The sequence below is a fragment of the Ochotona curzoniae genome, unplaced genomic scaffold, assembly GCF_017591425.1.
Source record: "Ochotona curzoniae isolate NIBS_2020 unplaced genomic scaffold, NIBS_Ocur_1.0 contig_1071, whole genome shotgun sequence".
Taxonomy (NCBI): domain Eukaryota; kingdom Metazoa; phylum Chordata; class Mammalia; order Lagomorpha; family Ochotonidae; genus Ochotona; species Ochotona curzoniae.
In genome coordinates, this window is record NW_024464939.1 from 11,844,290 (window position 1) to 11,860,809 (window position 16,520).

Sequence of the window (16,520 nt, forward strand, 5' to 3'; positions counted from 1 at the left end):
CGCACCTGTAAGGTGCACAGGAGCCCAGCCACATCACAGGACCCTCTCAGCTCTGTGGTTGATGCCCAGAACTCCCAGGGGCACAGGGAATCCACTCTCGAGCCTGCAGACTGCCTCATCTCAGCCCTGGCTGCCCCTGGGCGGGATGATCTGCTGTGCTGCAGCCCAGGATACTCCAGCTGCATCTCAGCTGACTGATTCTGGTGCTTTGATAGGGATGTGAAGGGAGGCAATGGGACCTTCCTTAACAGAGTAGTTACCCAGATTCGTGACAGCTTTCCAGGCCATACTGGAGGCCAGGGAGCCTATGAAATGTGAATGTTGCTTCAGGCAAAGCCACCAGTGGCAGCCCTCTCTGCTTGCCTGGGGAAGATGGTGCCTCCCGGCCCAGAGCTGACTGTCCAATGTAGGCAGGAGTGTGTCTGAGTGGTGTGTCTGTCCCCTCTTTTTGCTGCTCCATAAAGTCTTTTTTCTGTTCTCTGCTGAAAATTTTTCTCAGTCCCCTGGGAACACGGTCCTTGCTTTGTCTTTCTGGAATCTTTCTGTGGTTGAGGTCAGTGCGGCTTTCCGCTGTTCAGCCATCTTAAGTCTCCTCTGCCTTTATATATTCAAGATCTTTCCGCGGGACTACCCATATCAGAATGAATTGGGACAGTACAAGCATGCATGGTTTTCATCCTTTTTTTGGCACGAAGATTAATGTGCCTTTTAATTCCAAATTCCACAGCCTTTTTGAAATTCCCACATAGAGGTATCTGGGTCCTGCTGCGCGTCCAGTCTTTGGAGAATGGAGCACCAATCCTGGACAGAGCAGATCAAGTTTTGTAGTAGGGGCTCCTGAGTGTTGGCCTGGGCACCAACCTTGGATCTGTCCCTTGCTCGGCTGGATGACCTGGAGCCAGATACCTAAACTCTGAGGCCTTGGCTTCCTCAAATGTGAGGATTGAGTGAATTAATGGATGTGACGTGCTTAGAGCACAGTTTGCCATCTCTGGAACAGTTGAGGATTAGATACAGTTGTTTCTATTTTCAGAAGGTGAGGCAGTGATTCTTGGATTCAGCAGTCACCCTGTATGGTTCATGTGCCCCAGTGCCGTGGGACACATCGTTGTGGTTTACAGAGCTATAGTGAAAACGCATGGGGAGTTTGCTTAAATAAGGGCTAATGAATGTTTTAATTTCCCAGGATTCCATCATAGGACTTTCCTCCCAAGTTAAACTGAATCTAATGATTTCTCAAAGGCCCCATCTCTACACAGAATAAATGGATTATGGGTCCACATTTAGCACTATTAACAAGAGACTTTGGGGTTTAAATTCCTGTGTGTTGGGAGGGGGAGACAAATATTAACACTCTTAAGCTGGATGACTGAAAAGGACTGACTCAGTATGTTTTTATCTTTTTTGAAGAAAAGAAAGACTTTTTTTTTTGAAACTTGAAAGACTTGCATAGAGAGGAAGGAAGAATCTTCTGTCTGCATGTTCATTTCCCAGATGGCCACAACAGCTGGAACAGGCTGAATTCAGGAGCCAGGAACATATTTCCGGTTTTCCATGTGGGTGGCAGGGACCCACACACTTGAGCCATTTTCTGCTGCTTTACCCAGGCCACTAGCAGGGAGCTTGATAGGAAGTAGAGCAGCTGGGACAGCACTTGATACCCACTGAGGTGCTAGGATGACAGGCAGTGGCTTTTGCGTGCTCTGCCACAGTGCTACCCCCTTATGCATTCCTGAGACTTCCCATGCTAAACTGCCTTTTATATAACAACCAGGATGAACTGTGCTTCAGTAGAGCTTTTCAATGAGGTAAATTGTATTTCTGTTGCAAGAACTATTGGCAATTAATTTTTCATTTGTGAGAGAGTGAACAATAGAGCATGTGGGATCCACCTGCTGGTTTGCTCTCTTAAATGCCTGCAGCAGTTTTGGCTGGGCCTTTCCCAAGCCAGGTGTCAGTGATTCCATCCAGGTCTACTGTGTGAGCCGGCTGGGCTGCCTCCTGGGGTCTGCTTAGCTAGGACCTCATGTCAGGAGCTGCGGTGGGAACCGAACACTCAGGCAGTGTGCCGGGAAACATGCATGCTTGAACTGCCAGGCGGAAGGTTGCGCTGCCGTGGGTGTTTGGGGGGAAGTACTGAAGTTCCCATCATCTTCCTCTTCCCATTCTCTGCTTGTTCCTGAGCAGCAAAGGCCAATCTGGGAAGGGAAGCCAGTCTGAGTGGTGTTTTGTCTTTACTGAAAAGCAGGAGAGCATGGCTGGGAGCAGTCGCCAGGCCTGGAGTCTGCTCTTTGAACACCATCGTCAGGGCAGGAAGATCAGCATTACCACGGTTCCCATCCGAGAGCGTCGCTCTGTGTCGTTTTAGATTGTGCCAGAGGGTGATCGGTCCACGCCTTCAGAGGGAGAAGCCAAGTTAGAATTGCTTTGTTTTGATCAATGTGGGGGTTCAAGGTTTGAACGCGGTTTGGAGGAGATGCCAGGGCCGTGTCTGCTTGCCTCCTGAGGAATCTACACAACAGAAGCAGGGCGGCCAGTGCTCACTGTCTCGCTGGGCAGCGATGGAACTGTTATCTGGGGAGGCTGTTTCCACTGAACTTTTTGCCAAGAAAAGGAGACTTGAAAGATCAGGTGCGTTGGCCTTGAACTCGGTGTCCTACTTCTGTGGTAAGTAGATAGAGTTTTGTGAACTGTCTTCATTTGTCCTGGCAGATTCTCTGTGGATGGTAGTTCGTGACACATTTAGCTTGGAACAGGTATTCAAGCTACTTCTTTTAGTTGTAGATAGAAACTTGCTCTAGAGCTACTTGTGTGATTGTCTATTCCGCATCGGTCATGGAGCCTGACGACACAGCCCCCCTTTCCTTCTGTAGGAACCATTGCAGCTATGCAAACAGGTGCTTTCTCTGATGCTCCTTGAGATGCTGGTGGAACCTTAGTGAGAGCCCAGTGGCCGAGTTCTCAGGGCCCTGGGTGTTTTTCTCCAGAGTAGGTGGAATGTGTTTGCTTTCCAAAATTATTATGAGATTTAATTGTATCGATTTTTAAAATTGGTATTTTTAGGCATACAGAAAATCAGATAGTAAAGAAAAGTCCCCATCTTCCTAGTGTTCTCTGTGGTTATTATTTAAGATTTCTATGTATTTGAAAGGGGGAAGAGAGAGAGAGATTGTCCATTCACTGTGGCACTCTGAAAGGCCCAGGACTGAGCTGGGCTGCATCTGACAGCCAGAGCTGTCATTCATGTCTGCACGTGGAAGGGAGGAGCCGCAGGACCTGAACATCCTTTGCTGCCTCAACCGGAAGTTGAATCCGAAACAGATACAGGACTTGAACTCAGGCATTAGTTATGGGGTGCAGGGGCCCCTAGTGGTGGCTGAGCGCATTGCACCTCAACGCCACTTCCCATTATTATTTTAAGTGCCTTAGGTTTGTGTCTTACTTTTGTTATTGATTAATATTGACACATTATTATTAACCTGAAACCACAGTTTACTTAGGGTTTGCTCATTCTGTTGCTCAGGTCACTAGGGTTTGATGAAGACCTAATGACCTTCATCCACTATTGATACAGCAGCTTTACAGGTTTAAACATTCCCTCTGCCTAACCCGTTTTTCTCTTTCCTCTAGGCCCCTGGAAACTGGTGTTTTGTCTTGCTTTGTTTTGTCTCCAGAGTTCTACCTTTCCCAGCATGTCGTATAGTTGAGATTTTACACTTTGTGGTGTCTAATGACTGGATGACTAGAAATGTTTGTGGTCCTGCTGGAGGGGATGTTGGCTCCTTCTACTTTGGGGTGAATATGAGTAAAGACTAGCAAATTCACATGGAGATGCTGTCAACTTTGGCATGAGAAAGTTTCTCTCTTTAAAAAAAAGTTTGCTTATTCATTTGAGAAGTAGATAGTTCTCTCTCTCTCTCTCTCTCTCTTACACACACACACACACACACACAAGCCTCATCCTTTGGCTCACTCCCCAGTTGCCCAGAACAGAGCCAGAGTCCAGGAGTTGAATCCAGGTCTCCCATGTGTGTGACAGGACTCCACCGTGCTGCCTACCGCAGTTTGCATCAGCAGAGTGAGTGAGTCAGGAGGGGAGCTGAATGTTAAACCCAGGGCATTCTGTTAGCAGCCCCAGATGTAGTAACCAATGCCAATGCTAGACCAACAGTCTACTGCACAAGACTGTTTCTTTTCTTTTAAGATTTATTTTTATTTGAAAGGCAGATTTACCAGCAAGAGTATGGGGGTAGGGGTTCTTCCATCTGTAGATTCATTCTCAGACGGCTATAGCAGCCAGAGCCTTATGGATTCTGAGCAGGGAACCAGCAGCTTCTTCCAGGTCTCCCATGTGGGTGTACTGGTCCAAGATTTTGGGCCATGCTCCGCTGCCTTCTCAGGCCATGTGCAGGGAGCTGGACCAGAAATGGAGTAGCTGGGGTACAGATGGGCTCCCGTATGGGATATCAGCACTAACAGGAGTGGGATTGGCCTGCTATGCCACCACGATACCCCCAAGATGATTTCTCAAAAAGTTACAAGTAAATCTGGCAGTATTTGCATGGCATTTTTCTAATGGTGATGTGTAGGTTACATCCAACTTACTTTGTTTAAAAAAATTAACTTGCTGGATTGTACATCCTGGTAATATATGTGTCAGGGTGCTGATAATTGAAGTTCATGATCAACATGAAATCTTAATAAGTGCCTCATGTACTAATGCTATGAAGATTTCCCATTTCCTGAAGGAAGTGAGTGTTTCGTGGGGGCCTCAAGTAGCTGGGAATGGGTGTGTAGGTGTGGGAGAGCTCTTCCAGGTTGGAATTTGCTACGCCAGTTCATGTCTTCCTTTCTGGATTCTGATTGTTGGTGGTGTTTTACGCACCCTATGTGGCTCTCTTTAAACTCAGTCAGCAAATTGGAACCATTTAGTTTGGACAGCACCTCTTTATCTTCCTATAATCTCACCATAGACACCACTGTGCTCTCAAATACATCGTTAATACGCTCAGACACAATGGCCTGCTTTCCTTCTCTTGTTCCTAGGCCTTTATTTCACTCATGTTACTAAAATTCCAGACTCTGTCCCATCGAAAAAGCCAAACAGGTGTTTTGTGATATAACCCCATGGATCCTGTATGAATTTGATTGTTTTGTGAACTGTGACAATAGCAAGAAAACAGAAAAGGCAGCAGAAAAGCAAAATGCCTTTATAAGATCAGTTTTCAGGTATACATATATATATATACTGAGTGCTGAGGTCGTGTATGGAATGACAGGGACTGTCACGCTGCCGTGGTCTGTGTGAGCCTCATGCAGGATGATGTATTCTAAGACTGGATGGTCTTACAGTGTCAGCCATGCTGGCCAGCGGGAGTGCACTCTGTAGTATTGGCATGCTGCCGTCGCCCAAGGGTGCCCTTCTCAGAACACAGTGTCATCCCCAAATGAGGCCTGGCTGTTTAAAATTTGCTCAAGCTTTCATCCTGGGCAAACGTAGCAGCCTAGAACTGGACCTGCAACCCAGGAGTCCCCTGGAGCTTGTCTGGAAGGCATCAGTCTGCGGGCGCAAACATGCTCCAACAGAATGTGTTCTGTCCTCGGTCCCTGCATGGTTGCTGTGTGTACCGAAGCCTGACAGATGCTGGGCGCAGAGATCTTCCATCTGAGCCCCAAGCCAAAAGAACCACCAGGCACACTGCAAGGGGTGATAGTAACACTTGAAATCAGACGCTGTATAAAATGAGAAATCTGTGTTATGTAGACACAGGCAAATACCAGGCTCTCTTCTTACTGTTTTCTGCTGTGTGTGTGTGAAACCTCTTTATTTTGAGAACTGTCATGGTAGGAACATGTCCAGAGAAGAACTGGTGATAATAAGACCCCCAGTTCATTTGTGCATTTCCGTCTCTTAACTGCTCTTGATGGAGGATACGGGCATTCTGGCATCATCTTAGGCAACCCTGACTTTCTTGATGGAAACCTAAGCAAGTGTGTGTGTTTCAAGATAGAAGGAAGAAAGACATCTCATTCTTGCTTGTCTGTTGTTCTTCAGCATCTTTTATTTGTTAATTAATTCACTTTATTTCTTCTAAATGAAGAGCAAGACAGATGGAGACACACACACACACAATCAGTCCACGCACTGATTTACTTCCTGAATGCCCACAACAGCTATGGCTGGGCTCCAAACCAAGAAATCCCAACCAGGTCTCCCTCGTGGGTGTGAGTGGCCCAGGTCATTGGCCTGCCGGACTCCCTCGTGGGTGTGAGTGGCCCAAGTCGTTGGCCTGCCATCTGCTGCCTCCCAGGCCTGTTAGCAGGAAGCTGAAGAGCCACCAAAACTTGAACCTGGGCTCTGACGTGGATGTGGGCTTCCCAGGTGGCAGTTCAACTGCTGTGCCACGATGCCTGTCCCTGAGCTGTTATTTGAACTTTTCTTTAAGCATCTTTTGAACAGACATAAAGAAAATGTTCCTGTTTGTGGGGTACCATGTGATAGTACATGTATGTGCGTGTCAATTGTGTCCAATCAGCTCCTACATTTCACATTTCTTTAGGGTAAAAACATTCAAATTCTTACCTTTTTTTTTTTCTCAATTTCAGGGAGAATCTACGCTGACATATTTGAATGATATGTTAATAGGCAGGCACTTAATTCTTTTTGTAGTCATCTCTACCTGCTCGCATTTCCATTGGCACAGAGGGGTCTAATGCCCTTCTGTCCCTGCACTGACTTGCCGCCAGAGCTGGCCATGGGCGCCCTCTGCTGGCCCTGTGGTGCGTGAACACTTCTGGGGTTGTATGACAGGGTTCACTGGCATCTCTCTCTTTAGTTATTACACACTTGTGGATCGCCCAACATAGCCTGCTCTCAAAACTGCCATGTTTACTAAAGTTATCAAGAATGGTTTTCGTGTGGCTGGCTCTGCATTGCAGCAGGTTAATCTGCCATCTGTGGTGCAGATTTCCATGTGGGTGTCAATTGAGTCCTAGCTCCTTCACTTTACTTCCCATCCAGTTCCCTGATAACGGACCTGGGAAAGCAGCTGGGGGTGGCTTGGGCCCGTGCCACCCGCATGGGAGACCCAGAAGAAGTTCCTGGCTCCTGCCTTTGGCCTAGCCATTAGAGCCGTTAGGGGAGTGAACCAGCTGTTGGGAGAGCTCTCTCCCTGTCTCTCTTTGTCTTCTCTATAAGTCTGCCTTTAAAATAAATAAGTAAATCTTTTTAAAAAGTTGCTTCTGTTTTATACATGTGTTTCTGCATCAGGTTAATATTTGTGTGTTTTCCTGTCGCATAAGCAATCTTAGTGTTTACATAATCCATTTTTAGTAGATATAAGGGTTTCTAATATTTCCCATTTCAGGTAGCATATAAGATGAACGTCCCAGTACATGCCTCATTCACATGTGATTTAATAAGTAGAGCTTGGTAAGCGGGTAGGAACTGACAGGTAGAAACGTAGGGAAAGGAGACTGAGAAGGCAGTCTAAGCCAAGTACAGAATCTGTTCAAGAAGAAGGAAAATTGGGCTTGTCTTAAGCATGGCTGGGGGATAGTGGCAAACAGGGTTGGAAATTAGGTGTACGGGGACTGTATTTATTGCAGTCCAGCTCTAACAGCCGTGAAGCAGAACAGAAATGAGAGACGTCGTTTCTGCCCGGGTCTGGAAGGATGAATGTCTACCCCGGGAGGCTCAGGGCAGCTGCTGCTCCACCCCATACCTGCTCCCCTCTGTCGCCAGCTCCTCTGGACCAGTGTCCAGCAGGTCACTGTCTAACCGAATGTGTTCTCTGGGCATCAGAGAAGGCCAAGACTGGCTATATTGGGGCCAGATGGCTACCAATAGGCCCGTCCCTAAGAGAGGGAATGGGGTATATGTGGGCTCCGCTTCAGGCCAGAGAATAGATGGGAACTGTGGTCATCTCACCTCCTCACCCCCCAATTCCATGGAGCCAGGCAAGGAGGAATTCCTCACGGGAGAGCGAGTGTTAAATCCCAGGCTGGCAGGTATGCACTGCGCTGTTGTTGGACAGGGCCTGGGGCAGAATGACCTGGTAGATCTGAGGAGGGTGTGGCCCAGGACAGTGAAGGAGAGGAGAAAGTGGGAGGCCCAAGGCACAGGCTTGCTGGATGGTGCTGAGCAGCGCCTCTTACTGGAGCGGAAGGCTTGGATAGGATTCCTTGGAGCTCAGACCCAGGAGACTCAGGACGGTGGCTTCAGAGGAAGGGGAGGACAGCATTGTAAGCAGAGTTGGTGAATTCAGTTGTGTGTGCATCAATTTTGAAGTCCTTTTGCAATAGCTTTGTGTAAGTGTCCAGCAGGGCAGGACTAAGTCTTATTTGGTTCTTCCATGGGCCAGTGGTCCAAGGAGGATGTGTGGAGGACTGTACAGGTGCACAGGCTGCTCTGCTGCCAGTCTGGGTGGCCCCCAGCCCCTCTGAGTCCGCCCTCCTTTAGCTATAGTGTATTCTGCATACCATTTCTAAGGTAATTTATAAAATATAAAGGTTTCTTTTTATTTTCATTAGAAAGGCAGATTTATAAAGAGAAGGAGAGAGAGAAAGATCTTCCATTTGCTGGTTCACACCCCAAGTGGCTACAATGTCTGGAGCTGAGCCAATCCAAAGGCAGGAGCCAGGAGCTTCTTCTGGGTCTCCCATGCAGTTGCAGGGTCCCAAGGACTTGCACCATCCTCTACTGCTTTCCAGGCCACAAGCAAGTAGATGGAAGTGGAGCAGATGGGACCTGAACTGGTGCCTGCATGGGATACTGGCACTTGGAGGTGGAGGATTATGCAGTTGAGCCATCCAGTAAGGTCATTTTTATAAATCCATTTTGATACGGGCTCAAAACCCTGCAGTCTACCCTCATCCCTGTCAGTTCGTTAAGTAGAAACTTTTGTCCTTCACAGTCATGATGGTCTGTTCACAGGCTACATTGATATTTTCTGTTTCTTTCAACTCCTTTCTTTCTACCTTGTGTGTGAATCTTGAGTCCACTGGCTTTCTGCCCTTCCGTTGAGTCATCCCATGCTTGCCCTCTGTTTTAACTTTTTTCACGGCCATACCAAGAACAAAAACTAGAGAGCTAGACTGTTACATAACCATCCAAAGTTTACCTAAGCAGGGAGAATTAAAAAGTTTGGATGGTTACTTAAGTTCTCAGGCCTCACATTTACTAATAAAAACCTGCATTTTACTGAGCCATTATTTGTTGTTGTTATTGTTTCCATTCCACATTGATTTGGAGCCAGATCTACAGGACAGGCACAGCCTTGCGGTGCGTCCCTGCCCCGGAGGGGCTGCTGCAGCAGCTCTGGGGGTGGGCAAAGGGCACAGCCCACTCCGTGTGCTGCCTCTGGGGAAAGAAGGGGAGCAGAAACTGGGAGGGTGTCTGAGAAAAGGTCACTGCTGCCTGGGTCCTGAAGGGTGGATGACTGTGACAAGCTGCAAAAAGGTTTCATTTCAGGCAGGAGATGGTGTGATGTGACGTCAACACAGAAGGTGAAGGACGCAGGCTGAGAGGTGGTGAGCAGCCAGGAGGTGGCAGCGGGGGCTTGCGTTGTATCTGCGTCACAATCTGGGACCTTGCTAGGCCTACAGCTTCAGGAGGCCTGTCAAGCCATGCTTTTCCTGCCTGTGTCTGGTGTGGAGAGGGCCAGGGCCCCCGACGCACCCTGTAACCAGGGAGATGGCTATGACGCCTGACTCTGCCCAGAAGGAGAGCTCAAGAAGCCAGACGGCTCATTCTTTCAAATAATAAAAAAATTTTTAAAAAGGAACCACTTATTTCTAAGTATAGAATGAATAACATGTGTAGTTGCCCAAATTTTGGTGCTTGTTAGGTGAAAAATAACATTTCTTTCTTGTTAAAAATAAACTTAAAAAAAAAAAACTTCAGGACTGGCTACATATAGAGAATGACATGAGACAAACCCAGAAAAATTGTGAGTTGCTCATTAGTTGAGATGAATATAAAACTATCTTTGGTGTTATATAAGAATGTATTTTATACATTGGACACATCGATTTTTTTAATGCTTCAAATGTATCGGGTTTCATATTTACTTCCCCAAAGAGAGCATAGTAAGTTCTCTTCGTAACGGGGTAGATTTAAAAGTCAGAACAGTGCTGTTTGTAATTGTGCAGTAACAGAGCAGTGCCCATTTCAGGGGGTGGTGGTAGCTGCCTTCATTTCTTCTTTCTTAATCTTTTTAGAAATTATTGCTTGGGGCCACCATGGTGGTGCAGTGAGTTAAGCCACAGCTCGGGATATCATCGTCCCCTTTGGGCACTGGCTTATGTAAGACCTGGCTGCTGCACTTTCCATCCAGCTCCCTGCTGATATGCTTGGGAAAGAAATGGAAGATGGTTGAAATCCTTAGACCCCTGAACTCATGTAAGAGACCTGGTTGAAGCTCCTGGATCCTGGTTTCAGCCTGGCCCATCCCTGGCCCTTGCAGCCATTTGGAGAATGAATCGGTGGGTGGAAGATCTGTCTCTGCAGCTTTGCCTTGCAAATGAGTGAATGAGTAAAGAAGTCGTTCACAAAAATGATGCATTTAGTTTAAACGGAGAAAGGAGGAGAGTGTCTCCCATGTGCTGATTTACTCGCCAGATGCCGCCAGCTGCAGTGCTGGACCCTGCAGTATCTAAAGTCCAGAACTCATTCCAGGTCTCCCATGTAGATTGTGGAGACCCAAGTACCTGAGATGCCACCTGCTGCTGCCCACAGTGTACGGTAGGCACAAGTTGGACTGGATCCCAGGCACTGATGTGGCTGTGTGACTTGGAGCAGAGCCACGACCTGAACCCAGGCACCAATGGGGTTGTGTGCTTTCCAAGCTATGCTACACCGCACACCTGCCCCACTCACTTGCTCTTGGAAGCAGCAGGAGCCGTTAGTGGTGCCACTTGGGCAGGGGCCACGGTTGGCCTCTAAGGCCTCTGCCAAGAGGCTTTGTGAAAGGAAGAGAATTGGGTGACTCAGTTGCTGTGTTTTACAGGCCAACTGTGGCAGGCCCGTGGGCCAGGTTAATGGCAGCCTTTAGCCAAACAAAGAAGGGACAGGAGCACCTGCGAGTACTGCCTCCTTTGTAGAGTCTCCTCCTTGCAGCTACCTGGAACACTCTTTCCTAAAAAGAATAAAACTCTGAATGCAGATTCCACTCCAGATAAAATCTGAATGGAAACTGAGCTTGATGTCTGCCAGCAGGTTGTGCTGGCAAAGCTGATTGCTAAACCAGGAAGCCTGTATTCAGAATCCTTACATCATCCAGGGAGGCACAATGTATCACCCAGATGGCACTGAGAGGTGGGGGGTGGCGATTACCCACTGATAATCCTTTCTTGTCCCAGAAGATTAACTCTGCCCTGGTGCGGTTGTGGTCAGCTGACTTGTGCCAGTGTTCAGTGTCTGCTTGAGCTGTGAGCTGGGCTGCATTGCCAGTGCCCGGCCCTCCTTTGTTTACCGAGGAAGGCCCAGCCCAGGTTGGCCATTGTTGGGTCAAATTCACAACAGGTGGTGAGGAGAGCCCCTCCCAAGGCTGCTGGGGATAAGTCATTTATTAAATAGGCCTGCTTGTCATGAGGGCGTGAAGCTGGCACCAGGATACTCTGGCAGCTGGGCCCGGAAGCAAGCCGAGGTTTCTGAAGTTGGGGCTGAGTTCCTCGTGGAGCTTGCGTGGAGCGGAGGGAACGTGGCCAGAGCAGCCTTCGGCTGAGGACGGCAGGCCGACACGGAGCCATGCCTTCTGCGTCTGCCTGCAATGGATCGTAGGGAGATGGATTTGTACGAGGACTACAAGTCCCCATTTGATTTTGACTCAGGTGTGAACAAAAGCTATCTGTACCTGTCTCCTAGTGGGAATGCGTCTCCACCCGGATCACCAACCCTCCAGGAACTCGGTAACTGCTCATTCTGTAAAGGGAAGTTGGCTGGGAGAAAAACTGCAATGTCACTAACGATTTGACTGGCTTTAAAAGTCTTTTATTTTTTTAAAAGATTTATTTATTTATTTTTATTGGAAAGGCATAGTATTTATGGAGAGAAGGAGAGACAGAGAGGAGGATCCTCTGTCTGCTGGTTCACTCCCCAAGTGGCCCCAGTGGCCTCAGCTGAGCTGAGCTGAAGTCAGGGGCTTCTTCTGGGTCTCCCACATGGGTGCAGGATCCCAGGGCTTTGGGCTATCCTCACCTGCTTTCCCCAGATGGGAAGTGGGACCGCCAGTACATGAACCAGCGCCTGTATGGGATCCGGTGCGTGCAACGTGAGGTGAGGATTTAGCCAATAGGCTACCGTGCTGGGCCTTAAGACTTTTCATGGTGTTGCTATGCTGGGACTGGTTAACGGACCTGCTCTGATTTCAAAGCATGGAGAGGGACAGTGCGGTATTCAGTGTACATGTGTACTGGGAAGTTAGGTTTTAAAGTTACTAGTGCTCACATGATCGTTAGAGTTTGCGTGACGGCTTCAGGTTCCTGAGGATGATCACTAACAAGGGTTGGAACGCCTTGGTTTCCAGCGGCCTGTGGGGCCCTGCCTGGTGTGAGTGTCAGAAGCACTGACCACATGCAGGATTCTGCTAGTTGACATCCTGATTTTGGTTTTATTATTTGAAAGGAAGATTTACAGAGAGAAGGAGAGACAGAGGAGAGATCTTCCCTCTGCTGGTTCACCCCCCTAAGATGGCTGCAACAGCCAGAGCTGAACTGATTCAAAGTGAGGAGCCAGGAGCTTCTTCTGGGTCTCCCACGTAGGTGCAGTTTTCCGAGACTTTGGGTGGTCCTTGATTGCTTTCCCAGGCCTCAAACAGGGAGCTGAATGGGAAGTGGAGCAACCAGGACTAGAACCGGTATACACATGGGACCCTGGCTCTGGCCAGCGGAGAAGTAGCCACTGTGCCAGCCCTGAAATCCTGGATTTTGTTACAGAATTTTGAGAGCAGCTGACAGAATTACTGAAACGACACACTTGAAAAAGCACAAGATTGCTATTCTTTTGTAGTTGTATGCCATTTAAGATTATTGGAAGATCAGTAAGGGGCAAGGCTCTTGGTGGTTGATCAGCCTGGGGCCACACCATTCTTAGTTGTCAGCTAGGCCATAGCCCTCTTTCACAGCCACTCTGGGCTGCTTGACCTCCTTTGTAACTTGCCAGGCAAGCAACCAGTTCCCCCAGAAGTTACTTTGTTCTTCATGTATAAAGAACCGGTCACAATTTGTTCTTTCTCAGCTTAACAATGAGGTCATTCGAGGGGGAGGAGGGAATGGAGCAGGAAACCTGGGTTTCAGGTCTTTTCGCTGAGCACGTTCTGTGACAGCAGGGAGTGTGTGCTGCAGTAGCAACCCGCTGGCTCCTGCTTGCAGTGGTGGCCTCTGGGGGCTGCAGTGTAGGTCTCCGGGAAAACAGAAGCGCAGGCTGTAATAGCGACAGGCTATGTAGCCTGTCAGCTGATCGCTAGAAGCTGGGGATGGGGAGACGCAGCCTGAGGTGTTGGAGGAGTTCTCCTTTGCAGAGTCTCCCTCATCTGAGTACCACCTTGCACCCCACAGATATGTGGACAGCTTCACCCAGTTCATAGAAGGACGATGTCTGCTTCCAGCCTTGGCATCGGCGTGGCACTCCTAGTGTGAGGAGGGGCTACCCTCATGTGACTTCCAGGAGACTTTGGCAGGCTGAATATGACACATGAGGTGGCCAGAAAGAGTTTGGGTCTTGTTTTTTTTTTTTTAAGTCCCCCTTAAAGGAAGTTTAAGATTTACGTAATTAGTTTTTCTTGAAAGGCAGAGAGACATTGAGAGGTCGATCAATCTTGATAGGTCGATGCACCTTCTGGTTCATTCTGCCAAGTGGCCAGGTGTCCTATGTGGGTGCAGGGGCTCAAGCACTAGGGTCATCTTCCACTGCCTCCCAGGTGCCTTGGCAGGGAGCTGGATCAGAAGTGGAGTAGCTGGGAGTCAAACTGGTGCTCCCGTATGGGATGTTGGTGGGTTGCTTCTTCCTCTGGGTTGCATCTCCTTTCCTTGCCCAGTTGCCGCCATAACCCCTTGTGGATGTTTTGCCGTGAGAGCAAAGGCAGTTGTTAGGTTGGGCAGGCCTCTAGAGCGGTTTTGAAAAATTAACTTCTATAATTCTTAGGGCCCCTGAGTGATGAAGAGAACAAAGGCAGTGAGCAGCAGTGCCTAAAACCAGGCTCGTGGACCCACGAGAGCTCAGGATCGTATTTGCATCTTGCCAGGGGAAGGGGAACTTGCACTAGAGCGAGCAGAAGCCACTCTCAGTCCGCAGTGTTATGGGGCAGACTCAGTTATTCAGAAATAGCATGGCAGTGGAGACCTGGAACCAATCCCTGTAACTGGCACCCTTCAGGACACTAGAAGCCTGCAAGCCAGCTGGGCATCAAGCCTGGTGCGTAGGTGAAAGGAACGGTGTGTCTTCATGTATGTTGGTTCCCTCAGGGTTTCCATGGAGAGGACCAGTGCCTCACGAGCTGTTTAAAAGTTCACATGACCACTTTTGACCACTAGGGATTTTCTTCATTGGCAGACGAGTTGCACAGGCACAAAGCGTTAATGTAGAAGGGCAGCCTGATCAGGCAGAGGCCACTGATCCAAAAAGAGCGCAGTCTTCCATACATACCTGAAATGCCATCCCGGGACAAGTAAAGTAATGAGCTTGTATCTACTATGAGCAGGAAGTTCCTGAAAGGCAGTCAGAGTGAAGGGTGGCGGGAGGACCATGATCAGAGTAAAAGCCCATCTTTACCCAAGGACTGAGCGGAGAATTCTAAACACCGTTAGCATCACCATTCCACATTCGGGGAGCCCTTATTCCTCTTGATCACAGTCCTCATAAATGCAGTGTCTATCACTAACTGAAACACTTCTGTGAAATAGAGCTTGTCCTTGCTATGTTCGATGTGCTGATATTTTATTCTGCACCATTTCTTTTAAAAATGCTGATCTGGTTCTACTAAGTGGTTGTTGTGCTTCTGGTCCAGCTCCCTGCACATATACCTAGTTCTTGGGTCCATAATACCCACATGAGATTCCCAGATGGAGCTCGTGGCTTTGACTGGCCCAGCCCAGAAGTTGGCGGCCATTTGGGGAGCGAACCAGCTGATAGACGATCTCTTTCTTTCTGTCACTTTGCCTTTCAAATAAGGTGTTTAAAAAAACCCCCTCTGATTTGTAATGAATTTCAGATTCTGTATGCTGCCCTAGGGAATGTTACTTGGTCTTTGCATCTAGTGTTGTTTCCCCAAGCACCCAGGGTAATGCTTCCTGTTTGCAGTTCAACAAATATTGCTAGATTGATCGATGAATCAATGCAGCTGGACTAGTTGACTCTCCAGTTCGTTTTGCAGATGTGTGACATCACCAAATTCCAAATGTAGTTAGGTATGCTGGGACGAGTTCTTATCTCTCCATTCTCACGCCAGTGCTTTATATGTTTTTGCAGACCTCCCCGGTAAAGGCTGTTACAGGACAGGTTAATCATTCCAGGCGTGACGTCGGTCCAGGCTTTTGCCGTAGGGATAGTTTGTTGATCCCGCCTGTGCTACTGCCCCTGAACATTCCATTCCATCTTTGCCTCTTGGGTCAGCAACAGGGACTCCCAGCTGGTGTCCTTTGTTGCATTTTTTTTTTCCTTCCATTCCCGGAACATCTGAAAGGATCATTTCCCAAATGTTGTTTGCGTAAGATCTCTCTTCCTCCTAAGAATTTTCTCATGTACAGGAAGTCACAGCCCTAATGTATAGCACCTTTGATTATTCCTGGTGACTTCAGGAAATAGGGGCCACTTAAAAAATGTGACATTTCAAAGCTGTCATGTTTAAAACTCTAAAGAGACTGAAATATCAAATGAACCCCTTCAGTCACAGTTCTTTTCATTCTTTTACCTTCTAAAAATGAGTATTTGCAAGGCAGAGTGACAAAAGGGAACAGGCAAACAGAGAGAGAGACACAGACGTCTTTTTCTGCTGGCTCATTTCCCAGATGGCACTAATAGCCAGGCTGAAGCCAGGAGCCGAGAACTCTGTTGAGTCTGCCACATGAGTGGCGAGGGCCTAAGTCGTCGGGCTGTTTTCCATTGCTTTCCCAGGTTCATGAGCAGACAGTTGGATTGGAAAGTGCAGCAGCCGGGACTCGAACCAGTGCTCTGCTGTAGGTTGCTGGTGTCGCTGGTGCGCAGCTCAGCCTGCAGTTCCACAATGCTGATTCCACTTTTAGCTTTCCTGAATGCTACTCTGTCATTTCCATTTCTTTTTGGGGAAGTGAGGAGCACTTGCTCGGTTTCTCACGATTGCACAGGTCTTTAGTAGCCAACATATTCATGATTCGCAAAATAAAAACCAGAGCAGAGCTGAAGAGCTGGCGGGCCCCCTGATTCCGGGGAAGGACATTCAAGGATGGACGAGGCCCTCCCCCGGCAATTGCCGTGCTCCCCGTGCCTGATGGTGGTTGCTCTTTAGTGGCGCGTCTCAGTAGCTAGCTGTACCATGGAATTTTCG

At 48.2% G+C, this 16,520-nt stretch overlaps 1 protein-coding gene across 5 annotated transcripts in view; it reads left to right on the plus strand.

Annotated features, from left to right (window-relative positions):
- Nucleotides 1-11,497: 11,497 nt before the first annotated feature.
- The window catches only part of TPD52 (tumor protein D52), a 141,095-nt gene continuing 136,072 nt past the window's right edge, over nucleotides 11,498-16,520 (plus strand). For 2 of the 5 annotated variants that reach the window (XM_040994100.1, XM_040994093.1), the window contains exon 1: nucleotides 11,499-11,910. In XM_040994100.1, the coding sequence (XP_040850034.1) occupies nucleotides 11,772-11,910 (139 nt within the window). In that variant the 5' untranslated portion in view covers nucleotides 11,499-11,771. Of the gene's footprint in view, nucleotides 11,911-16,520 lie in introns of all 5 variants that reach the window. The other 3 variants (XM_040994087.1, XM_040994079.1, XM_040994109.1) reach the window with 3 other exon arrangements.